The following is a 26902-nucleotide window of genomic DNA, read 5'->3' as shown; positions in this document are numbered from 1 at the left end:
GCAGGAGGAAAGCTGAGTCAGTGAATGAACAAGCATCTCAGCACTAGCAGGGGTCTCCACACGGCTGCTCCAGCACTCAGGGCTGCATCGGGGTAGGTCCATGTGGCTTCTCCTTGGGGATGTCTTGTAGGAAGTCAGTCTTACAAGCTGAAGCAGGGAACTGCTAAGGCAGCTGCACCCTGGTGTGACCATCACAAAGCAAGAGACCCGAAAACTAGAAAGGCGAGGCTCACCACCCTTTATCCCGCCACCTTTCAATTAGCCCCACATGTGATTATCGGCCAGGTTGGCACAATTAACTAACTCAAGCTCATGAAAGATTTTACAAATTGCAGGTGAGCTTACTAGTGTTTTCACAAGAAGTCCTGTTTGGTTCCAGCTCTTTTCAGAGCCAGGAGCTCTGGCGGAGCAGCGCACGAAACAGTGGTTGCTAACTGAAAGGCTGGTGGCTCAAACCCACCAGCCACTCTTGGGGAGAAAGATAAAGCCGTCAGCCTCATGTAGCTCATCTCAGAAACCCTCTATAGACACCTTATGATTTATCAGCTCAATGGCTGTGGGTTTTTTGGCCTGCAGCCTGTGACACCTGATGACTGCCACCTGGTGGTTAAAAGTTGTAGGGCTTCATTGATTCTAAAGCCACACTCCACGTCACTAGCTAAAGAAAAGTGCTTGTGCTTGTTAGCATTGATAAGCGGAAAAATAAAGCAGAATAAGGTAGCATATGGCAGGGGTGCTTTAGTAGGTCTTCCTGGTGGTACAAATAGCTTGACTATGGCTAGAATGTTTGATGGTTCAAACCCAATAAGAGGCATCACAGAAGGCCAGCCTGGCAATATGCTTCCATAGATCACATGAAAGCCCGCTGGAGCAGGTGACTGCGCACACCGGGTTGCCATGAGTCAGAATGGGCTGAACAAGCACGTGAGGTCAGTGAGAAGATTATAACCACATAAACAAAGCTCTGGAGCACATACTTGTAGGGAAAGCAGGTGAGGCATCATTTAGCACAACTGGATTTAGGTGACCGAGCCGAGCTGTTTTAAGGAGCCTAGTGGCACAGTAGCAGGGCAGTAAATGGTTTAACGTGCTCTTCTAGCCAAAGTCTGTACTCCCACAAATGACCTTTCCTTGCATGGTAAGAAGGTGGGGAAAGAGACTGATAGGCTTCACCTGTGAGTGACTGCAAATGGGGGACTCCCTATGGAGTGGCCTCCTGCCGTGTATAAATATGAGCCCTTTGAGAAGCAGAAGGAGGGATCTCATGACCAGCAAGAGCCAAGAGTGAGTGCAGTGTGCCCTCCGGATCCCAGATCTCTGCACAGTGAACCTCCTGGATTTGGAAGACTTAAAACATCAAAGGAGCAGCAGCAGGACCAGGGCATGGAACAGAGTAATGGGCTTCCCAATCCATGGAGCAAGTTCAGATGAGGGCTTTTGTCCAGGATGCTGGCTTGTGAGTTGAGATACTGCCATGCTGGGCACTTAATTGGGGAAATGGAGCTGAATGCCTTCAGGCTGAGGCTCACCAGAGTGGGGTGCCTCTGGGCACTTCATTTGGGGAGCTGGTTTGCTGACTGATGGGCCTTATGAAAGTTAAATGTCTTCCAGTGGAGACTTAAAGCAGAGTGGTATGCCCTTGGGGGTTTGTTAGCAAACTTGATAGAACTTTATAGCATGTCCAGATAAACTGCTCAACCCTGGGTATTTCTCAGTGGCTTTGCAATTTGTTAAGTTCATTAATGAACCCTTTCATCGTGAGTTTTGTCTGAGTCTGTGTAGCTGTTGCCATGGATGTTAGAACCTAGACGTACATTGTGGAACATTCATTAAGACAGCATAACGGCGTCTGAGCTGCTCAGCAGCCTTGCAGCTCTGTCCAGGGGTTCCACGGGCCTCAGAGGGTTGCTGCGAGTTGAAGTTCGACTCCAAACAGCAGTGGGTTTGGCGATTTAGAGCTGTTTGCTAATCCTTGGGGAAGAAACGGAGAACATTTCAAGGGCTTTTCTTGAGTTCCTGGTCTGAGCGATTCTCAAATCAAGTTCATGTTTCTGGTCCAATTGTGACCGAGCGAATTAGCATTCGTGTTGATAGAGGTGTATCTGGACAGAGTGTTAGTTCTCTCACTTACATCAGATTGTTATTTTATGTTAAACTTCATCTTCTTGAGAGTTCTCCAACATCTGTCTGGTCAGCCACATGATAAAAAGGAAGACTGAGAGAAGTGCATATGTTAGTAGAGTACAACAAAGGATAAGATGTTATAAAAATAAATGTCTATTTATCTGTCTTTTTCCCCCAAAAACCATTTTACTGGAAGCTATTATAGACTTCATATCATTCCCTAGTTCGGTCACATCGAGCAGTGTTGTACAATTGCTACCACAGTCCTTGAAACATTTCTTCCTTCTTGAACTTCTCAGCATCAGCTCCCTTGTACCCCTTATTATCTGAGTCTTGGGGGGTTGGAACTAGGAGAGGTTTCTAACTTTCCTAAATTGAGACATGAAGAATGAATAGAGGTGAGTGAGACAGGGGAAAGACAATTTATTGGGCTGAAAAATAACTACGACTTGTAAAACCAGTGTGTAATTCCTCAGCATTACTGTATGTTTTGAGAAAGTTGGAGCAGCTTTTAATGACTTTATTGTTGTGATTCTTGTGGGCATACTTTAGTTAATGAGCAGTGTGATAGAAACCTGTTCTAGTGAGGGCGATTGTAGTGATTTTAGACCTTCTTAGAGTTAGCTGGTAGAACTTCTGAAAGTTATAAATATACTGATATTCGGCTATTGTGCTTTTAATGAATAATAGGGTGGGTTCCTAGGTGATGTGAGTACTTGAATGATTTGATCCATCCAGAAATTAGGCTGGTATGTACAGATATCACATAAATTAAAAGCCAGTAAAATCCTTGGGCTTCAGTAAAGGCTCTGGATATGTGGCAGGCAGTACCAACTCAGGCATGATTACTCACTGTCTGGCAACCTTCAGCAGTGTGTTGTCAATGCGTAAAGGAAAGTCTTTGTAACGAGAAGATCCACAAAAGCTCCACTGTATCCATGTTGTCTTGACTTGGGGGAGAAATGCAGATCATCATTTGATCACATGAAATCACTTTAAGAAGCCCACTCTTTTACCCAGAGGCATCTGTCTGATGCGTTAGAAGGAAGTCTTTAAGAATATTTAACACAACCACATAGAAAATCCGCAGTGTGCCCCCTTCCCTTCTCCCCCGCACAGACTGGCCCTGCAGGTGCACCCACCAAGTCTTTGTTCATTTTGCACAAGGGCCACCACCATTTCCTCCCGTTTCCACTGCTTTGCCACTCTGAGCACGAGGGTTCGAGATGATTCCACCTCATATTATAGAGCACAGGGACTGTCGTTGAAGGACCCAAAGGGCGCAACGAGGAGAAAATGAGTGGATACCTTTTCATGTGACGGGATCCCTGGTGGCGTCGTGGTTACCCATTGGCCTGCCGGGTGCTCCTTGGGAGAAAGGCGTAGCTCCCATGACAGTCTCGGATGGAAATGCACAGGGGCGGTTCCACCCTGGCTTGGAGGCTGGCCAAGCTGCTGTCGACGTGATGGCAGTGAGGTTGGTGGCTCCCCTGTGATGTTATTGAAGGCGAAGGAAACATCCCGGCTCGTGAAAAGCTGCTGTTGGAGCCTCTCCTGGTGTCATGCCGGCTTTGGTGTCCTGCCCTCCCCGTTCTTACGTGTGGTTGTTGGTCGACATCGAATTAGATCCAACTCATGGTGATTCCGTGCGCAATTAGAAGGAAAAAAACTGTGCCTGCTTCCGGCCGTGCCCATGGCTGTTGCCGTCCCACCAGGAGCCTTCTCTGCCAGCACTATATAGGACGATACTCTGTTCTCACCCATAGGGTTTTCTTTCTCTTTTTTCCCATCGCGTTTTCATTGACCAATTTTTGGCCTTTCTTCCTACCAGGCCTGTCTTCCGAGGGTGTCTTAGCCTGGAAGCTTCTCTGAAACGTATTTAGTATCACAGCACGATTCAAACAAGCACTGACAGATGGGTGATGGCTGTGCTTGGGAATGCCTTGGCTGGGAATCAAACCCACGGCTCCCGCCTGGAAGGCAAGAGCTCTCCCACTCCGAGTATACGAAAACTTGTTAGGCCTGACAGAGCACCTGGAGGGACTGAGTCGGTGGACCCGGAGATATCAGGACCATAGTCGGGGGACCACAAGATTGATTGGCACAATGTAGTTCTCAAAGACAGTGCTCTACAGCCTAATTTAGTGAGTGGGAACGGAGGTCTTAAAAGCTCATGAGCAAACAAAAAAAGCTCATGAGCAGCCTTCTAAGGTGCAACGTATGGTCTCTCCCTGTTGAGAGGAAAGTAGAGCGATGGAAATGTGGAAATCATTAGTCCCGTGGAATACCGGATCACCTCAACATTAGTCTCCATGGCCCTGAGACCAGAAGAATGAGACAGTGCCAGGCTACCACTACCAACTGCTCTGGAAAGGATCGCCATAGAAAGCCCTGGATAGAGTGGGTGGAGAGTGTGGATTAGAACTCCCAATCCTAAAAGAGACCAGGTTTGCTGGTCAGCTAGAGACTTGTGGTACCCCGAAGACTGTGGCCCTTGCCTTTCAGCTCTGGAATGGAACCCATGTCTGTGTTAGAACAATCAGCCATTTCAGATTAAAAAAAACCAAAACAGCATTTATCCCAGGACCAAGTTCAGCAGGTTAGGAAAGGAAGAACGAAAACAAAGAGCAGGGAGGAGGTGGGCTAAGTGATCGGTACATCAGGGGTTTGCAGTGGGTGAGTTGAATTAGTGTGTATGAATGAATTGTTGGATGTCAAACTAGGATCTGCTCTGTAAACCTTCACCTCATTCACAAGGAAAAGTTTATTTAAAAAATAGAGCAAGATAAAACTAAATTTGCTGCCATTGAGCCAATTCCGGCTGAAAGGAGCCCTATGGTACAGAGCGGGACCTTTCACCCTGCGGGTTTCTGAGACTAACTCTTCTCACGGGCAGGCAGCCTCAGACTCCCCTGCAGGGTGGCGAGTGGGTTGGCACTGCTGACCTTGTGGGTAGCAGCCCAACCAAAATTAGGTGGCATGAACTCACCAGCAGTGGGTTTGACTTTTTGGGTTAACACTGATAGGATGCTATTATCTAACCTACAGTTCTTATTCAAATATTGACATTTATCTAGAACCCAATCCAGAATCACGCCTGTTTTCAGCCGTCATGTCTCCATTCTCCTTCCATCTGGAACAGTTCTTTAGCCTTCTTGTGTGCGAGCCTGGACTTTGGCAATGTTAAACTCTGTGGGCCAGTTCTGTAAAATGCCCCTCTAGAAAGTAAAAGGAAAAGGGGAAGGAACCAGGAAGCAAAGGACATTTATAGAGGCCTAAATACAGGCATGTACATATGTAGATACACATATAATGACAGGGGATAGAACTATGTACTCATATCTAGATGTTAAGAATTAAGGTTGCAGATGGACATTGGATTTCGACTCAAGTATTCCCTTAACACAAGAACACTTTGTTCTAACAATCCGGCATTCTGTGATGCTCACCTTCCGACACGAATGCTGAAGACAAAATGGGTGTATAAGCAAATGCGAAGAAAGCTGACAGTGCCCGGCTATCAAAAGATATAGTATCTGGGGTCTTAAAGGCTTGAAGGTAAACAAGTGGCCACCTAGCTCAGAAGCAACAAAGCCCACATGGAAGAATGGGATCAGGTATCAGGCATCTAAGACCCAGAACAAACCATACCAAGCTGAAGGGGGGTGGGCGTGGAGGGGCCATGTAGTGGAGACCCAATGCCCATCTGTAGACAATGGACATCCCCTCACAGAGGGGTCACAGGGAAGAGATGAACCAGTCAGGGTGCAGTATAGCACCGATGAAACACACAACTTTCCTCTAGCTCTTTGGTGCTTCCTTCACCCCACTATCATGACCTCAATACTACCTTACAAATCGTATTAGATCAGAGCATGCACACTGCTACAGAGAAGAGCCTGAAACACAGGGAATCCAAGATAGATAAAGCCCTTAGGACGAACAATGAGAGTACAAGTACCAGTAGGATTAGGGGATGGTTGGGGGAGACAAGGGGAATCAATCATAAGGATCAGTCTAGAACTCCCTTCCAGGGGGACGAATAACAGAAAAGTGGGTGAGGGGCGATGGAGGATGATGTAAGATAAGGAAGTAATAATCTATAACTTATCAAGGGTTTGTGAGGGTGGGCGGGGGAGGGAGGGAGAAGAAATAGGGAGCTGATAATCAGGGGCTCCAGTGGGAAGAGAATGCTTTGAAAATGATGATGGCAGCATATGTGCAAGTAAGAGCCCCTAATGAAAGTATTTTTAAAAAAGAAACTAAAAATGTCCTCAAAGATTAAAAAAAAGTTCCTCTACTTTGTCTGATGTTTCCTTATGATTCGATTCAGGTTACCATCCAAGTGATTTGTCCCTTGCTGTGCTTTGTATGATGGCCACACAATGCTCAGTTGTCCCAATGTCGGTGAGGCTAATGCTTGTTGCTTGTTTAAGGTGGTGTCTCAAGTTCCATGTGTCTCACACGCATGTGAAAAATAGATAATGGATAGAAAGACTGGATTATATCTTTGCATTGTGGTGTTGGCAAAGATATTAAATGTATCATGGACTTTCTGAAGAATAAAAACAATCTGTGTTGGATGAAGTGCACACTGCTTCTTAGAAGCAGGAGTGGTGAGTCTTAGGTACATGCTTGGTAAAATAGAGGGCCATTGCAAAAGAGGAAGGTGTTGTAGTAACATGCAGATCTGCCCTACAAAAAATTCTTTAGGGCGATAGTGGCAACAGCTGGCTCAAACGTTGGGATGATTGTGAGGGTGTCGCGGGCCTGGGCACTGCTTCTCATTCTGTGGGACACGGGATCGCTGTGAGTGGGAACTGACTGGAGAGCACCTAGCAGTAGCCTTGATCTTGGAGTGAAGTCTTGGGTGGCTGGAATTTGCTTTTTGTGGGATCCAGTATAAAACTGATTGCATGAATATGCTTACTATTATCATTGTGCTGTATACTGATCTTTTCCCAGTGTCCCCAAACATCCCTATCAGTTAATTGAGCATTCATTCACTCATTCACATTTACCAGCTTTTTAAGTTTTGGGGACCTAGTGTAAACAATTCAGGCTATATTCTTGCTCTATCAGATCTTTTATTTTAGTAGCATGGAATCATACATAAAAATATCAGCACATAAATAAAAATGACAGATCATTTTAAGGCCTATGAAGCTGGGAGTCATCTATGTCTCCCCTTCCCCTCAAATGTCAACAACCAAGTCCACAAAATCATAGCAGCAAGTTTTGTGTCCCCTAGAAAACCAGCACCACTCCATCTTCCTTTGGTCAGGAATAGAGCTGCTACCCAGAGCAGCAACTGTTCTCTCTACGAGGATCCTCTGATTGACACACTATGGAAGCTGCTAGTTTAGATTTAGAAGGAAAGCAGTAACCTTTCATAAGGGAACGAGGTGAAAGTGAGTAGTGGATGCACTGCAGTTCACTTTTACAGATGTTATTAACGTTCCCAAGCATCTTGACTTTTCAGAGAATGCAATTTAGATGATTATTTTAATGAGAAATAAGGTTTTTTCCAAAGCATAAAACTGAGATTGTCATTTTAACATCAAATCCACCAAAAGGCCTCACATCTTGAACAGAATAAAGTACCGGCTCCTTGGCAAGTCGTGTGAGATCTGCTCAGTTTAATTCTATGTATCTCGCTCCAGCTTTGCCTACAGAGTCTTCTTTGTCAGACTTCCTTACATTGATCTAATGAAATCCTACTCCGTCACCGTCTTTGTGGTATCTCCCCCATTCCCGTGCATTCTTTAACCTTGTGCATAATTCTCTTACTTAACTTTTCATGAGACCACGTATTTAAATAGAGGTTTGAACCAGATAATAAGTTGGAGACTCTTTGAAGGCAGTGTCAACATATTAGCTTGTAACATGTGTTGAATACAAATGTTTTACCATATGAAATCATATTAATGAAAGATCAGAATGTACACTCTTCCTAATGGCTCTAATATAAGCAGCGAAGTTCAAAAGTTACCGTTATCACTCTCTGTGTTAACTGGAATATCTTCTTGGCTCACTACGTTTGTAGTATAATGTATATGTGAGGTCATATGGTCTTTATAAACAAGTGACTTACGGTCTAATTGAATAACTGTAAACAAATTAGAGCCTTTCTAACTCATGGTTTCCTTTCCATCCCCAGAATCCAACGTGGCGGAGTCTTGATTTTGGAATAATGCCAGACCATCTTGATACGTCGGTGTCTCGTTTTGTGGTGCGGATATGGGGTGGGAAGGAAGATGTCTACCAGCTGTTGATTGAATGGAAAGTCTGCTTGGATGGGCTGAAATACTTGGGTCAGCAGGTAATTTTCAATTTATAAGCAGCTGTCATAGCTATTGATGATTTTGACCTGGCTTTTCTATTGATGATTTTGACATTTCCTATCATAGAGAACCATTATTTATTTGTTTACTTGATTGCAAAAAATGGAGATATCACCAAGTTTAAAAAATTACCCTAAGCTGACAGACAGCAGAGAAGTGGGTGAAGGGAGACGTTGGATGGTGAAAGATATGACAAAATAATAATAATTTATAGATTATCAAGAGTTCACGGGGGAGGGGGGAGCAGGGAGGGAGGGGGAAAATGAGGAGCTGATATCAAGGGCTCAAGTAGAAAGGAAATGTCTTGAGAATGATGATGGCAACAAATGTACAAATGTGCCTGACACAATGGATGGATGGATGGATTGTGATAAGAGTTGTACGCGCCCCCAATAAAATGACTTTAAAAAAATTACCCTAAACTATAGAAACTTGAGGAAAAAGACCATAAGCTACTAATTCTTTAAGATAGTCTCCCCTCCCCCTTTCTTTTTCCTTGTAGGCAAAGATATGCTTTCTCATAGTGTTGTGCTGCTTCTCCATCTGACTGTGTTTTGTCCTCTAGGATCTGAAAATTCAGTTGCCAGTAAGGACCGCTCTTCAGTACTGCTCTTCTTTTTGTCCAGGAGAACAGTTATTCTAGGAAGGAGAATAAATATATTTCCCGAGCAGAGGAATAGCAAATGCTCCTGGATTATCTACATTGCCACCCATTCTTCACCATTCCCGTACCTGTGACCCAAGACAACCACAAAACAAACAACGCCCCAGGCCCTAAATGATTGTCCTTGTGGCAATTCGACTTGACCTGTTAGAGTAGAGCCGCTTCCTAGGGTTTCATTTTCATTTTCATTGTGAATTATGTGAAAGCTTACAGAGTAGATCATCACTGTCATACTCAAAACCTCACAAGACATTCTGCTTCAGCTCCATTGCAGTCTCCTCGCTGTATCAACATGCATCCTGCTTTCTCCTTGTGCTTGTTTCCACGCGCCCTTCTTCCCTGCCCTCCAGACTTTGTCACCGAGTAAATGCTGCCCCCCCTTTTTAAAAAATCATCTTTTGGGGGCTCATACAACTTTTATCTCAATCCATCCATCCATCCATGTGTGTCAAGCACATTTGTACATTTGTTGCCCTCATCATTCTAAAGACATTTGCTTTCTACTGGACCCCTTGGTATCAGCTCCTCATTTCCCCCCTCCCTCTTAAATGATTGATGATGATTCTGCAGTGTGAGGTCAGTTCCAGACCACAAGGGGTCCCACCTGCCCTTGTCCAACCAGTAAGCCTGATCTCTCTTACGATTTTGAATTTTGTTCCACATTTTTCTCCCACTTTATCCAGAACTGTCTAATGTGATCTTCTTCAGAGTCCATTGGTGGTGGTAGCCGGGCACCATCTAGTTCTTCTGGTCTCAGCATGTGGAGACTGATGTTTGCATGGTGCATTAATCCATTGAACTGTTTCCATTGTTACCACCCTTTCCTTGGACAAGGAGGTAACAATAGCTGCATCTTAGATGAGTGCTCACTAGTATTTAAGATCTAGACACTCCTCACCCAAGCTTGAAGGCCCACAACAAGATGATTGACACAGTGGCTACGATAATGGGCCAAACAATGATTGTGAGAATGGCGTAGGACCGGGCAGTGTTTCTTCTTGTTCTACGTAGGGTTGCTCGAAGTCAGAACCACTTGATGGCACTTAACAACAGCATACTTTCTGCTACATTTACTTTCAAGGATGCAATTTAATTCTCTTTTTTCCCCCAGATAAAAAAAATCTGTACTCATCTTGCTTACCACATTTAAAGACTTTATGTCCTTCTATCATTAATAATACAATTAATGTATTAAATTCTTTAACAGAATTTTAGCCTTCAGGTCTCATCCAAAAGGAGCCATGGTGGCGCTGTCAGCAAATGGACTGCTAACCTCAAGGCTGGCACTTCAAACCCACCAGTCAGTCCCTGAGAGAAAGATGAGGCTGTCTAGCTTGTAAACATTTACAGTCTGGAAAACCCTATATGGAGTCATAATAAGGAGCCCTGGTGGCAACGTGGGCTATGTACTGGGCTGCTGACTGGAAGGTCAGAAGTTTGAACCCAGCAGCTGCTCTGTGGGAGAAAGATGAGGTTTTCTGCCCCTGTAAAGATTTACAGCCTCGGATTAACTTGATGGTCAGGAGTTAGGGTTTTCTTCTTTTGCCTCAGTGAGTTTGAATCAACTCTGTGGCAGTGGGTTTGTTTTTTGTTTTGCTATTGCCACCACCCCCACCCCCCCACCCCCGACCCCCTGTAAAAAGGGTGTGTTTACCTCTCTTCTATTTTGGAGGAATTTGCATGGAATCAAATTACATTATTTACTCCACAAATATTAATCTTTCGCTGCTGACCTCTGGTTCCTGCTGCGTTCTTAACTCCTTTTAATTGCAGGAAGAGTTGTGCTTAGCTCAAGTGGTTAGAACTTTGTACTAATAACAGCAGCAATTAGATTCTGCTTCACTGATTGAGTATCTTTATAGAGATATGGAATCTCTTGGGAGGTATACAATGGTAAGGAGGCTTCTGAAGATCTTGTGAGCAAGCACTGGTCATTTCTTTGATATTTAAGTAAGAAAACTGAAGCCTGGAGAGATTAAGTGATTTACTAAAGGTCACTAACTCACGCTAGTATTTGCCCCATGGTTCAGACCATATATATATATATTTTTCCCATTGACTCTAGTCCCTGTGAATTGTGATTGACTCAGTTGCAGTGGGTTTCTCCACTAACTCTAATCAGCTGTCTAAAATTTTTTGCAAATTTTCATGAATTAAAATATGTGCAAGGTTGGGTTAGATGAATGGAGCACTGTAGTGCACAGTTTGCATATTAGAATTACCACAGAACGATGCGGGGCGGGCAATCTGTAGGTCAAGAGTGAGGGTTTGTACACATCTACCTACACTTCCTACAGCTGAACTAATGAGAATTCTGAATGCAACCTGTTTTGCTCAGCAGGGCTTCCTTTCTCATTCTTAGCCCCTGAGCTGCTTGGCAGTCTGGGTTTTGATACAATTATTTGTTTGTCTCTTTCTTTTTTAATAGTTTTTATAGTTTTTCTTGATAGTTTTCGGAAGTCTACCTTCCAAATGTATTTTCACATTCAGCTACGTAATTCCATCTTTTTCACACCCTGTAATATAGAGCAAGGTGTGTTTTCTGCATTTCACTGATGGGGGCATTAAAGGAAAATGAGCCCATTAACAGGGATTTGTTACTAAATGTTGTGTAGCGAGCTAGACACTAGAATTATAACGATAACCAAGACAGAGTTTCTTTGTCTCTAGAGCTAATACAGTTGGAGCTGGAGGCCAGCTCACTTGATTTTTAGTCCAGCATCTTTTTGTCCTGGCAGTGAGGGTGATTTGGGCTACCTGCTGCACGTAGACCAATTCATGAGACAGGTGCAGGGGAAAGAGCGGGATTTTTATTGACTATGAAATTCAAGGAAAATTTGTGGGCCACTGGAGATCCCCTTGCAGAGAGGTCTCGGGGGCCAGACAGGGTGCAATGTAGCAACGATGAAAAATACAACTTTCCTCTAGTTCCTAAATGTTTCCTCCCCACTCCCACTATCATGATCCGAATTCTACCTTGCAAGTCTGGCTAGACCAGTGGATGTACACTGGTACAGATAGGAACTGAAAACACAGGGAATCCAGGGCGGATGATCCCTTCAGGACCAGTGGTGTGAGTGGCGAAATTGGGAGGATAGAGGGAGAGTGGGTTGGAAAGGGGGAATCGATTACAAGGAATTATATGTGACTTCCTTCCTGGGGGACGGACCACAGAAAAGTGGGTGAAGCGAGACGTCGGACAGGGCAAGATATGACAAAATAATAATTTCTAAATTATCAAGGACTCATGAGGGATGGGGAGCGGAAAGGGAGGGGGAAAATGGGGACCTGATGCGGGGGCTTATGTGGATAGCAAATGTTTTGAGAATGATGAGGGCAATGAATGTACAAATGTGCTTTACCCAATTGATGTATGTATGGATTGTGATGAGTCGTATGAGTCCCTAATAAAACGATTAAAAAAAAATTCAAGGAGACAGGGTGGATCCCATTCAACAACAACCTCTCTCCCTGAATGCAGAAAGGAGGGGATTTGTTATGCATTAAGAAATTGGAAAAGGAACGGTAGTAATCTTGTGACTAAGTTACAGGGTATCTGTTAGTAAATATCACGCGACTTCTTTGGTAGGCACTGCTTTCTGCTTTGGTGGTTAGCAGTCATCAGACTTTGGCTGGTGATAGCACAGCAGGACAGTTGATGTCACCTTTGCCCTGGGGCTTCAAAGAGTGAGGCTAGTTACACTTCAACAAACAGTCATCTTCTGGCTTCAGATTGCAAATGAATTCATTAGTTCAATGTTTCCTTTTAAAGAAACTCTTAACAAATTATGATAATAATCTTAACGAATTTAAGCCTGTTCTTCACCATTCTTATGAATTTGTTGAATTCTCTTACTTAAGTCATTTCAATAAAAATTACTTTGATCTCTTACTTCCAAAAGAAAACAGTAAAGGCAAGTTAATTGATCACAAACTCCAACCAAAACCACAAAACCAGGCTCCGAGGCCACCAGGTGCCGGAGGGAGCCCTTGTCGTGCTGTGTCCGAGTTTTCAGTAAACCCCGTCAACCCACCTTCATGAAGCTTAGATTGGAGAGCGCTGCCCTAGCGCGCCTTTCATTTATACCTCTGCAGTCCTAGCGGTTTTCGCTTTTGTTTGCCTCCAGCTTAAAAAGCAATACATGTTCCTTGTAGACAATTTGGAAAAATTTGGGAGACAGTGAAAACACTTGCATCATCTCATAGGTCACCAACAACCACCGTCAACATTTTAATGTGTTTAACTACCCCCTTCCCTCAGAGACATGTAAAACACTCTGTTTGTAAAATTCCAGGTTCCTTCTCATTTTGAAACTGCTTTCATAATGCTTTCTCTCCTCATAAAATAGTTTTCAGTTACCTTTTCGTTTTCATTAGAAATTTATCATTGCATATGTATTTTGTTATTAGTTGTATTAAATTCAATAAATGATGCAAGTAAGTGAAGGATCATGCAACTAATTTTGCCTTAGTCAGAGTTGGAGGAGATGGGAGAGACAGGGCTCTCCTGCCGACTTTGACTGGAGAGCAGAGACCTGCGTCCACTCGGACTCCCCTGCACTGTAGGTGGTTTGTGGTGGAGTAGCGACCAGTCGGCGCTTGGAGACCACCAGTCGCTCTGAGGGGACAGAGGAGGCTTTCTCCTCCGGTGAAGAGCCACGGTGTCAGACACCCGTGGGAGCAGTTCTGGTCTGTCCTGTAGGCCCATTCTGAGTCAGCATCGGCTCAGTGGCAGTCAGTTTTGAAGTTTGAATGGCACTGACTGATGCTTAAATCAGTTTAGTAGTAGGCAAAGTCCACATTAATATCTGTACTATCCTTTTGAAAATAAGACATAATGTTAATCTTGTATGTTGTTTATGGTTTTCATTTGTGGTCGGGGGATGTTTCATATGCCTCTGAATCGTCTCTACTTCAGAAATCCACCCAGAAGCCTGTTTTGACTCAGAATAGCCGTTCTATAGTAAATCTTGGAATTGTTCGTGTTTGTGGAAGCTGTGTGCATGATAGAACTGCTGAGCTGGTGTGATAGTTTTGTGAAGACTTTGACCGATGCAGGGAGCCCTGGTGGCGTAGTGGTTGGTTATGTGTTGGGCTGCTAACCAGCAGTTCAAAACCAGCAGTTGCTCTTCTGGAGAAAGATGAGGCATTCTACACTTGTAAACAGTTACCGTTTTAGAAATCCCCAGGGGCAGTTCTGCCCCGTCCTATAGGGTCACTGTGAGTCGGCATTGACTTGATGGCCCTGAACAGGCCGAAGCAGGAAATTCTCATTTGATCACCTGCTCTTATGCTTTGTGACTTGTTTTCTGTTGCTTGGATGCAGCCAGCCTGTTCCTCCGTGGTGAGTAGGCCCTGCTTCAACTGTCCTGTTTCCATCGGAATGAGAAAACTTAAAGACTGCTCTGCTCTTCCCTCTCCCCTTAGATTCATGCTCGCAACCAAAATGAGGTCATTTTTGGGCTGAATGATGGCTACTACGGTGCTCCATTCGAACACAAGGTAAGAGCCCTCACAATGCTGACAGTGGTTGGGTGCCAGTGTGCCTGCACACTTCCTGACGCGCGCTGTGCAGTGAGCGTCTCGTGTTAGGGGCCTTGTAAGTTTGCTTAGCAACTTAGAGGGAATACTTTTAAAGCGAAAATTTGCTTTGTAAGGCCCGTAACTACCCAAATACATATTTTCTAAATTTAGATTATAAGCTTTCCTAAAGGAAAATCTGAAATAGCTATTTTTTTTCTCAAGTCTAGCCCATAGTCAAACTACAGGACAATTCTTCTCATTTCTTTTATATAGTCTTTGGCGGTTATGAAAGAATGGTGATGCTTGATTAAATGCCCTGTGGTTGTACTATACATGTCAGATGTTCAGTACAGTTGAAAACCCATGAAGCAAGCAAGGAATATGGTAACCAGCAGTGTCTCTGTAGCCTGAGATGGTTAGGGAAAGGAGTGGTAAGACCGTCGCTAGTGCCCAGGTAGACTGACTGTGGCCCTGTAGCGGAGTGCCGGATTCTTTATCTTGGGGAGTCGTAGTCAGCAGCAAATCAAAGAGGTGAGTTTCATCTTGTCCATTTTATGCTTCAGAAACCAGGTTGAGGTGGGTGAGCATTACAGGATACTTCTAGAAAGTAGCTGAGCTAAGGTTCAGGTCTGTCCCCCTTTGAAACCTATGCACGTTCCACTTTTTATGGTGTCTGACCTAAAAAGGTCTGAGGCCTTTACACGGTTTACTCTCAGTGACTGTGTTCCTTCCTAGTTGCCTGCAGTGTTACTGCTTAGAATACTCCATTCCTTCAGCGGTTTCTTGAGCACCTGCTGTTTCCTGCTACGTGCTGTACTCCATGGGCCAACGATGCAGTGAGCACCTGGGTCTGACTTGCGCTCAGGCAGCATGTGGAAGAGACAACCCTGGTTAAAGTCACCCAGACAGTTACAGACATGGTTAAAGTAACTTGACGGGTAGCACCCGGGTCATGAACATCCACCATAGGGATTGCCCCTACATGCCTTTCAGTGGAGAGTCCCAGCCTGCTTCTGTCATGGCTGGGGGCACAAAACAAGCACAGAGCAAAATGTTTACAAATTGGTGATTCAATGTGAAAAATTACAGCTGAGAACCCCAGGATGGGAGTTTTGGCAGGAGCGTAGTGAACTCCTCCAGGAGCTAATGTATGAGATTGATTATTGACAGTCCATTTCAAGAAATGCAACCAGCAATAACTTGTTAAATCTTTCTTTCTTTTTTGTCCTCCCCTCCCTCCCATCCCTAGTCTTATTTATAATATTGTCTAAAGAGGTCCGTGCCAGGGTGGGATCTTTTCCTTCTCTGCCCGCTGCTCCCTGGATCATTGGGGAATGTGGCCAGGGGGAAGCGCCCATGCCCACATGATACACTAGGGGCCCTGCGGGTGGCCAGGCTGCCTGCCAGTCCCTCGCTCAGCAGGGTCCAGAGTCTCTTTCCTTGTGCCCGGATTCTCCAGGACGGAGGAGCAGAAAGGATGGGATCCAGACCGGGAGGGAAAGCCAGAGATTAAGGAACCACCAAGCCAGCCCAGTTCATCTTTGCTGGGACGCCGGCAGGCGGGGCCCCCAAGTGAGCCACAGCAGACTCTGGCCTGCGGCCCTGCCCACCTGTGCCCGGCCAGAAGAACAGGGGATCCTCCTGGGAAGGCGGCCTGCTCCCAGAGGGGAGGGAACAGTGGGAGAGAGGCGCTTGGGTAGGGCCTGGGAGGAAATGTAAGCCCTTGCTCAGCAGTGACTGAACTGCTTCATGCACCAGCACCGCGCTTTCTGGCTCCCGCTGAAAGGGGAGCTCATGACCTGGGTTGAGGGCAGATGAAAAGACATCAGGGGCCCTTTCTGCACAGCTGGGCTTGTCACTGGAGCCTGGAACTTGCTGTGGTCCATCACAGAGCCCTGGTGGCCCTGTTGGAGAAGCACTGGGCAGCTAACGACAAGGTCAGCATTGAACCCACCAGTGATTCCCCGGGAGGAAGGTCAGGCTGCTTGCTCCCATGGAGGGCTACAGCCTCAGAAACCCAAAGGGGCGGTTCTAGTCAACGCCACAGAGCCTCTGCGTTGGCATCCACTTTCATTTATTTGTAATTAGAAATAAATGATTCACAATATATAATTACATATTATTTTTGTGATTAATCCCTATGCTTTAATTTGTAACAATGGAAATACATCCTGCATATCAGATATTTACATGACGATTCATAACAGTAGCAAAAAGACAGTGATCAAGTAGCAACAAAAATAATTTTGTGGTTGGGGGGGCGGGTCACCACAACATGAGGAACTGTGTATCAGAGGGTTGCAACATTAGGAAGGTTGAGAACCCCTTGTCTACAACTTGTTTGTCATCAGTGATTAACGTAGTTGCTTATATTCATCCATTTCGTGTATTTTCTATCCTTTTATAGAACAACTGACCATTTTTAAATACGGCAGCAAATGGGCATTAGAGTTAAACACTAATGAACTTTCCAGGCATGTTACAGGTTATTGGAAGATATTTTTATTAAAATAAGAATTTTAGGTTCGCATGAAATTGTATTTCTTAGACAATTGCTTACTGCTATAACATCCTGATTCGATGTATGTCAGTTATTCCTAGTTTAGCCGATGAGAGTGTCTAAATAATAATATCTGATAGTCACTTTTTCTTATTTTTAAAGATTATAAAGAATGGGAAGACATGGAGAATGATATTTCTGTTTATTTACTAAAATGATAATCATACTAGCTTATTCTGTTGCTAAGAAAATAAACCAAAAATAACTAAAAAACCTGTCATTGAGTTGATTTGGCCTCAGAGCGACCCTACATAGGGGCTTCTGAGATGATCAGTTCATTTGGAAGCCAATAACATCATCTTTCTCTTGTGCAGTGCCTGGAGAAGAGTTTCCTAGATAAGTCAAAGAAGCCCAAAATACTAACATGCTTCCAGAATTTCCTATTTAAAAGAACAATTCTAATCACTACGAACAGTAGTCTACCGGGCTACATTAATTCCCTGAAAAATCCAAACACATACCTTTAAGAAGCAATACATAAGTTCTGCAACATAAAGAGTTTGTGTATACATCCTCTTGAACTGAATGAACTCTGTACCCCAGAATAACAAAGCACAGCTGGGGTCTTCTCTCCTTACGAGGCCAAAGCCAGAGCCTCCACCAGGCAGCAGAGCCTGTGCTTGAGAGACCACTCTGGGATGGACGCACTCAGAACGACATGAGACCCCTACACCGCTTTTATCTCCCCATTGCAACCATCGGGTAAGTCACCTGCTCTCCTGGGCAGGGCTGAGTGAAGGATCCGAGAAGGTGGAAGGTGTTCTCATGACCTTCTCTCCTGGGACATGGGGTAGAACTTCTCTCCCCTTTGGAAACACGGTAGGGCAGAGTCAGGGTTTTCTCCTACCAGCAATCATAACGGCTGCTGCCACGAATTGAGCACTCACACAGCGTACGCTAAATGCTTTACATCTCGCCATCATTTTCTTCTTCCATGGATGAGGAAGCTGGCCCAGAGAAGTGTCGTGATTTTCATAAAACTAGACAGTTGTGAATGGCAGAGCTGAGATATCCCAGCTGGTCACTGTGTGCTCAAAACTGTTTATGGCATATGTGGGGCATTTTATACTTTAGTCCTTCGGTTAATGAGCTTAATCAGTTTGTAGGTCTAGCTTATCTTGATGCTGTATAGCCTGTGGGAATAAGCAATACAGGCCAATTCTTAGAAAGCATTCCTATAGCTTTTGTTAAAAGGCCAGAAACAGGCGTTGCAGTGCAGATGGAATGGTAAGCGTGCACTGTGTGCCATACAAAGAGCCGTGGGTGATAAAGTCAGATAAACTCTGTATCACTGTCTGGAAGGGGTTCTTTGTTGTAATCTCTGTGGAAGCAGACAGCCATGCTCCTCCTCCTCCTCCTCCTCCTCTTCCCATGTTATCTCTCACGGCACTACTGGGTGGGTTCAGATTGTGGACCTCAGGCTAGGAGCTGAGCACATTCCAGGTATGACACCAAGGACTGAAATAGCTTGGCCAAAATAAACAAATAGAGAACAAGATAGCATGCATCTGTGAAATGGAAGTGTACAGAGGTAGGCAGAAGCAGGAAGGGTTGCTGGAAATGGGCTCCTAGGGGCATAGAGAGCCTAACACCTGAGGTGGAACTTTTTCTGTAATAAAAGGAGATTGAAAAAAGACCCCTTAGAGAAACTGCAGAACCTTAAGGGTCATCTCAAAAGAGGATGTCTTAAAAGCTACCAGAGAGAAAAGAAATAGTACCTGCAAATTTAGACTGACAGCAGTCTTCTCATCAGCAACAATAAATGCAGGAGAAACGGATCTTCAATGTGCTTGCTGTTTCCCATTCATTTTTCTAATGAATGGACATTAGAATGAATGAGTGGACAATAGACATTTTCCAACTGGACATTATGGTAACTTTTTTTGTTGAATATAAGAGTCTCAGTTCACAATGGGTTGAAAAAGTAAGCAAATAAATAAAGCAAGCAACCAAGCAACAGGCCCTGTCACTGGAGTTTGAGAAATACTGCCTTAGATAACAATGCTAAGATGAGGTGAATATTCAAAGGGCTAAACCAGTCCATATCACTGATTGGTTTAGGAGGAGGACTGCGATAGTGAACAATTTCGAATTTGTTAGACAAGTTTGATGGTAAAGCATATGTGTGGAAAATTTAAAGATACTTTCTCAAGACTAGAAATAGAGAAATTAGATTTCCAATTTGCAGGAGGGAACAAAAGGGTTCTGTAGAATAAACCAAGAAACTACCTGAATGCCATCGTCCCTGACTCATAGTGACCCCCACTGTGGGTGTCTGAGACTGTTTACCAGAGTAAGAAAGCCCAGTGTTTCTTCAGCGGAGCTGCTGCTGGTTTTGAACTGCTGGCCCAAGGGATTGCAGCCCAATGAACACTACATCACCAGAGCTCCTCTATAGAATAGAAAACTTTATCAACTTGGAGGCAGAAAATGAAAATAAATTGTACCCTGAAGTAGGTAGTAAGGTGGCAGAAATAAATTCAAATACGGTTGTAATCACAATACTTGTAAATGGAAATGTTTTTGAAAAACCCATAATTTTTTTTAATGCTGAGGCAATGGAGATTAAATTTTAAGATTGGGTTCTCTATGAAAGAAAAAAAAAGACACTCTTGTGAAGCATTCAATAAGGAAGCACATTTAAAACCACCTTTCACTGGTGAGTCGAAATGCTGCCCGTCAGTTCTCTGGCATTCTTGGGTTTTCACATTAGCGACGAGCAGACCCCTTATTCTTGCTGCTGCTGACTAAGCCTTCTGAAGCCTCCCTCTGGGCACATTCTCTTGGTGTGCCCGCAGCCGGCGTGGCCATCAAAGCGGATGCTCTTATCCGCTCGGACTTTCCACTCCTTGTTTATCTGCTGCTCCAAAGTAGTTCACTCAATTCCGTTGAGTTTATAGCAGCCTAGTAAATCTCACACCTCCTACTTCAGGGCTGGAAGTAGTTTGTTCTGTCAGGAAGGTGTTTGAGAAATGGTTTATTACATTTGAAATTCTTTGATGAAAATAGGAAGGGAAGTAAAAAAAGTACTGCGCTAGAATCACAGAAGCCTTTATTAGACAAAACTGTCAAGACCCGAAGCTGTAGTTTCTCATCCTGTCCTCCTTCTAGGAGTGTACTATGCTGGGGTGCTCTTTCCATCTCTACCCCTCCCTCAAGAACCCTTCCCTGCAGGGTTCAGTTTGCATCATGTCAGGATGGCATCCAATCGGGAGCCAAAGCTTGTTTCTTTTTAATGTCGTTGGGGTTTTGTGAATAAAAAGCAGACAGGAGGGTCAAGGTCAGGGATGTCAGGTGGGTGTGTAAAGTTTCCCAGGGAAATACTTGCTAACCTCTGAGACACCATTTGATGGGAAACCATTCCTCACAGCTTTCCGTTTCCTTATCGAAGCAGATTGAATTCTCAGAACATCTTCCCAGAAATTCCCTGTGATCGTGCTGTGTCCTTTGAGCAATCTGTCGGGATTGCCCCTTGTCGTCAGGTGCTGTCAAGTTGATTGGAGCCACAGCAACTCTCTGTACAACGGCATGGAGCACTGCCCGTCCCTGCGCCATGCTCACAATTGTTCCTATGTTTGAGCCCATTGTTGCAGCCACGAGTCTGTCCTCCGACTGCCACGCCTGAGGTCCTTCTCCAGGAACATGTCCAAAGTACACGAGATGAAGTCTTGCCACCCTTGCTTTACGGTGCCTGCAATTCTCAATAAAAATTTGTTAATGAAAGTAGGTGAATGCTTGCTGCTTTTAAGACTAGGATACCTATGATTGAGAATAAAAATCCTAAGGGAATGATGGTTTCTCTGCCTCCTTAGATAGATCTCTCCTACCTCCAACTTTTCAAGTCTTGTTTTCTCTAACTGGCTCAATACCTCGCTAAGTACCGTGTGGTTGGCAAGATGCTAAAAGGCCTTCCAAGATAGCGGTGCTGTTGATTCAGTTGGCTCATAGCAGCAGAGTTGCCCATCGTTTCCACAGCTGTGCATCTTTATGGAAACATGCAGCCACATCTTTCTCCCTTGGAACAGCTGGTGGGTTTAAACGGCTGGCCTTTCAGTGAGCAGCCAGACACTTTCCCAGTGTGCCACCACGGATCCCAAAAAGACAGTTTATGAGGCCATGTGCCATTCTGAAAATCGTTCCCATGTTTGAGCCCATCTCTGTAACCACTGGATCAGTCCTTGTTGAGGGTCTTCATCTTTCTTGCTAACCCTCCGTTTTCCAGTGCATGATGTCCTCCAGGTATGGGCCTCTCCTGTTAACATGGCCCAAGTATAAGACAGAGTTTCGCTAAACTTGCTTCTGAGGAGCACCCTGACTGTGCTTCCAAGCCAGCTTCTTTGCTCAAAACACAAAACCAGAGCAGCAATACCTTTTGAGTCCAGTAGGTGGCACTGCTTTATAATGTTAATGGAAAAAACCAATTGGCCTCTATAGAATCTTTTTTATTGTCCAGCTTTCGCATGCTTACGAAGCTATTGAAAATACCGTGACTTGGGTCAGGTGCACTATAATTATCAAAGTGACATTTTGCTTTTTAAGATTTTTAAAAGTTTTTTTATAGCAGACTTGCCCAATGCAATATGTCACTTGATTTTTTTTTGTCTACTACTTCTGTAGATGATGATGATTGGTCCAAATAGAGCAAAGCCCCTGGCAACTTGAATTGCTTCGTGTTCAGGTATAATGCCTACTGAAGGCTGTAGCCTTTTACCTACACCAGTAAGCGCTTCACGCCACCTTTTTCAACAAGCAAAATTGTGTCATCTGCATATCGCAGGCTGCTAGGAGTCTTCCCTCAATCCTCATGCTGTGTTGTCTTTGTGGTCTGCCTTATTGCAGTGTGCGCTCAGCGTGCAGGTTGATAAGGAAAGAGCACAGGTACAACCCTGCTGTCCACGTCTTCTCGTTGTAGACTTCTGTTTCCCATTGTTCTGTTTTCATCATTGCCTCTTGACACACACAGGTTCCGCAAGAACATGTTGACATGTTCTGGAACTTTCATTCTTTGTGGTGTTATCCATAATGTGGTACGGTTGGATGCCTTTATGTAGTGAATGAAACAGGTAAAACACCTTTCTGATATAGATAAAACACCTTTCTCTTTCAGCCAAGATCCATTTGACATCAATAATATTCCTGGTCCACATATTTTTCGGAGTCTTGCTTGAACTTCTGACAGTTCCCTATTGATGTACGACTAGAGCTGTTTTTTCTTGTCTTCAGAATTTTGCTAGTGTGTTAGAAATTATATATAACTACACACACACACACATACACACATACACCCTCCTCTATATACTCGAGTATAAGCCAACCCAAGTATCACCCAAGGGCACCTAATTTTACCACAAAAGCTGCATTAAAAAAGTGCTGAAAAACACGGCTTATACATGAGTACATCCGGGAGTTAATTTTCACATTGCATTTGATTGCCTTTCTTTGGAATGGGCACAGATGTGGACCACTTCTAGTTGGTTGGCCAAATAGCTAGCTTCCAAACTGTGGCAAGATGAGTAAGCACTTCCCGCATGGCATCTGCTTGTTGACGTGTGTCACCTGGTGTCCATCCGTTACTGAAGCCTTGGTTTTCACCAGTGCCTTCCTGCAGCTCTGCTTGTTCACCTGTACCAGTGGTTTATAAGCATCTGCTCCCTCCTGAAAATGATTGAATTCTAACTGCTGGGTTTTTTGGGTTTTTTGTTTGTAGGGTGACTCTGGATAGTCTTTCCACCTTCTTTGATGCTTCTGGTGCCATTCCATTTGCCCATAGAATCCTTCAATAGGGATACTCAAGGTGTGACTTTTACCTTCAATTCTCAGTTTGAGACATGCCCATTATTCTTTTTTACTTCATTATAATACTTTGTGTTTTTGAACTATCCTTTGAAACTTTCAGATCTTTGACTTCATCATTTCTTCTTTTCACTTTTAACTGCTCTGCACTAAAAAGCAAGAGTCAGGGGTAGAGTAAAAAGAACCAGGCCAGTATTACTGCCATTATTTGCTTTACTGGGAAAATGAGCTACAGCAGGTAAATGACTTCCTTGAACATGGTAACTTGTCATTCCTCTCCAATGAATTGTCCCTGAAGCCCCGAGAGGTACTTGTGCTAGCAGTTGTATCAGTGTCTTGTAGGTTTGTGGGCGACATCTGTATCCCTTTCTAGAGGACAGCAACTGTGTCTTCCTGTTGTATCTCCAGAACGAGGCTCAGTTCCAGGCACACAATAGGTATAAAGTAAACACTTCTGGAATAAATAGACAGACGAGATACTAAGCTGAGTTGTGGCAGAACCAAGATGAGCGCACAGCTCATCCTAGATATGTGTGTCTTCATGATACCATTTCATCTGTGAAGAGGTCAGAGGCTAGCTAGATGGTCTTCTTTATTTTACAAACCTTTGTATTGTGCTTTGGGTGAAGGTTCACAGAGTAACTTGGTTTTCTATTCAATGATTCATGACATTTGTTCCAATCTCCACAGTATCATAACACCCTCCCCACTTCCTCCCTTTGTTTACAGTTTCCATTATTTCCTCACCTGCTTCCTGCTTTCGGAGTTTGATCCCGGCCACTCACTCACTCGGTCCCCACTCACTGTCATCGAGGCCATGGCAGCTCGTAGTGACCAAGGAGGGCCGAGCGGAACTGGCCCTGTGGGTTTTTCAGACTAACTCAGACTCTTGGAGTAGAAAGCTTCATCCTTCTCCTGAGAAGCAACTGGTGGTTTTAAACTGCTGTTAGCAGCCCAACGCCCATTCCACTGCGCCATCAGGATCCTAGTCACCCTTTAGACCTGCTATTGTTCGGCCCAAAGGCAAGCGGCAGATGTGAGTTTGGTTCGTCCAGGGGATAGCCATCATTTCATTTCTATTGGAAAATGTCCCCATCATTTGCTTTCTTTCGTGTGATTAAGTACTGTTAGGGATACTTTCTGTGGGCTTGCAATGCCATCATGTTTAGGATTAGGATGCAGAAAGGCAGGAAGGTCAAGCAATTTCCACTTAGTTATCTTTGTAGGCCCGAGAAGCTGAGAAGATGGCTGTTTCTTCTTGCTTGCCACATGGATGAGCTCTGACTGGTTGCCAGGCCCACAGAGGGCACAGGCAGAGCGGGCACTCAGAACAAGCGTGGATGACCTTTCTCACGTACCTGTTTTAACCCAGAGAGGAGAGAGGGATATAGTGAAAATGTCTGTCCTCGTCTCAGTTTGTCAACATCATCAAGGAAAAGTTGACAATCCATAAAAATTGCAAATATGTATGTACTCTACTTCTCCTTGCTCCTTTTCATTACAAAATGGAAGAAACAAAGATTTGACACCTCTTCAGGGTCTGTTTAGAACAGCAGTTGATCAGATAAGTAGGCCTTGTGAGAAGCACAGAGCATCGTACGGGTGAAAGCTGTTAAGTACTTTATCCTACAAACTAGGTATAGATTCTTACAGAGTGGGCACGCACTGCCCGCAAGGCTGTCCGCCCACCAGCAACCACGAAAGTTCCACGCACCAGTCACTCTAGTTTGGCTCCCCTCTGAGTCTCTGTCTCTCACTTCCCCCTTTTCTCTTCTCTTGGATGAAGTTAACTCCTGACAGATGTTTGGAAAACTCATCTTCGCCTGTAACTCATATTTCTAAATCCGGCTGCTGCAGTGTGGTCCCCATTCCCTCTCATTGCAGCTGGAGAATAAGCTGGGAAAACGCCACATTTCCTGTCAGGCATTTGGACAAGCTCGTCATCTTAGCTCCACTTCTGAGCTTTTCAGAATATTAAACTGGAAAATGCAAAGCCAAGTATGGTGATTCAGATGGCTGTTTTAGATTCTTGAAAAGTAAACAGAAACAGAGCTCTTGACTCGTCTTCACCGAGGGATTCAAAGAGTTTCAAGTTTTGCTTATGATTTTGAAAACTTGATTGTTTGTAGCTCTAGAACCAGTGCTTTCTTGACCTCTCTTCTTACCTCCCACCCATCCCACCTCCAAGTCACGTTCAATTTAAGCTTGTTCTACAATAGTGGGAATCCTTCGTTTAAAAAACCAGAAATCCCAGCATTAATCCAAGTTAGCATGATATCATTGTTAACCTTCTCTTCCTGTTGTCGTAACTCCCCCTCCTGTCCTGTCTGTCCCTTCTCCCGATGCCATCGAGTCAGTGCCGACTCATAGTGGCCCGTAGGTCAGGGTGGCACTGCCCCAGTGAGCGCCTGGACGGTGATTACACTCTACAGGAGGAGAAAGCCTCATCTTTCTCCCCAGGAGTGTCTGGTGGTTTCAAACTGCCCACCTGGCAGTTAGCAGCCCAGTGTGTATCCAGGGCACCAGCAGGGTTGAGATTGTGTTTTACTCTGTATAGTTCTAGGATTTAGCATAGCATCATAAGTTTGTTTGTTTGTTTGTTTGTTTTTGTCTTCTGAGGGAGTGATTGAAGTCTGTTAGGATCACATTATTCCCATCTTGCTCTATTCTAAAGTGAACTTTTACTTCAGAGGATCTCCAGAGTGGCGTTGAGTCTTCCGCATTGGTAGAATGGAAGCCTCAGTCCACGTTGTACTCACAGTGTGTGACTGTGATTGTTTCAGGGTGTACTGCAAGATGCTCTGAAGCACAGTCAGGAGTCTTCATCCCTGTTGATGTGAATTAAGGAAAAGAAAGAATTACTTTCAGTTTCAGGATCTGTGTGCCTTGCCTACTAACGCTATTCCCATTTCCCTCTACTTCTCATTGTTTGGATGGAGAAGAAAAACATCCTCTGTTGTCTCAAATCTTGGGCCAGATCTGGGGAATACAATCGCCTTAGCTTGGGCCCAGGTCTAAGAGGAGGTCTCACCTTCCTCCTTAACAGCTCAGCATCTGGGCTTCATCAGAGTTTGGAGACGGAAGGTGTCCAAGACTTGAAGATGCTTAACAGAAATACTTGAATTTTTCTCGGTTTGAACTTGGCTGACACTTTAAAGTATATTAATGTCCAAAGGAACATACATACATAGAAACACAGGCTATTGATTCATCACGTAACAATTTGGGGAGTCGCCGCACAAATAAATGAGACTTTAAAAAGTATGCTCATTGCGTCTGAAAATGTGCTCAAGTGTACAATGAGTCATTATTCTGTCACTGCCCTGCATGATTTCTTACTCTACTAGGTAAGTAGGAGAGGGACTACTTTTTAAAAAAAATCATTTTATTGGGGGCTCCTACAACTCTTATTATAATCCATATGTACATCCATTGTGTCAAGCATATTTGTACATTTATTGCCCTCATCATTCTCAAAACATTTGCTTTCTACTTGAGCCCTTGGTATCAGCTCCTCATTTTTTACCCTCCCTCTCTGACCCCTTTCCCTCACAAACCCTTGATAATTTAGAAATTATTATTATTTTTTCATGTCTTACACTGTCCAGAGTCTCCCTTCACCCACTTTTCTGTTGTCCGCCCCCCAGGGAGGAGGTTATGTAGATCCTTGTAATCGGTTCCCCCTTTCCAACCCACCTTTGTTCCACCCTCCCAGTGTCACCACTCTCACCAATGGTCCTGAAGGGGTCATCTGTCCTGGATTCCCTGTGTTTCCAGTTCCTATCTGTACCAAAGTACATCCTCTGGCCTAGCCAGATCTGTAAGGTAGAATTGGGATCATGATGGTGGGGAGGAAGCATTTAAGAACTAGAGGAAAGTTGTATGTTTCATCGG

The 26902-nt window shown here is 44.3% G+C and overlaps 1 protein-coding gene across 2 annotated transcripts in view; it reads left to right on the top strand.

Annotated features, from left to right (window-relative positions):
• Nucleotides 1-26902, top strand: part of UVRAG (UV radiation resistance associated) — a 289183-nt gene that overhangs the window by 41347 nt on the left and 220934 nt on the right. For both annotated transcript variants that reach the window (XM_004708836.2, XM_045293121.1), the window contains exons 4-5: nt 8285-8446; nt 14560-14634. In XM_004708836.2, the coding sequence (XP_004708893.1) occupies nt 8285-8446; nt 14560-14634 (237 nt within the window). The remainder of the gene's footprint in view (nt 1-8284; nt 8447-14559; nt 14635-26902) is intronic.

Source organism: Echinops telfairi, unplaced genomic scaffold (assembly GCF_000313985.2).
Source record: "Echinops telfairi isolate 266 unplaced genomic scaffold, ASM31398v2 ScPeMD7_1713;HRSCAF=2227, whole genome shotgun sequence".
In the NCBI taxonomy this organism is placed as follows: domain Eukaryota; kingdom Metazoa; phylum Chordata; class Mammalia; order Afrosoricida; family Tenrecidae; genus Echinops; species Echinops telfairi.
The sequence above is the reverse complement of the archived record's forward strand: the minus strand, read 5'-3'. Positions and strand labels throughout refer to the sequence as shown.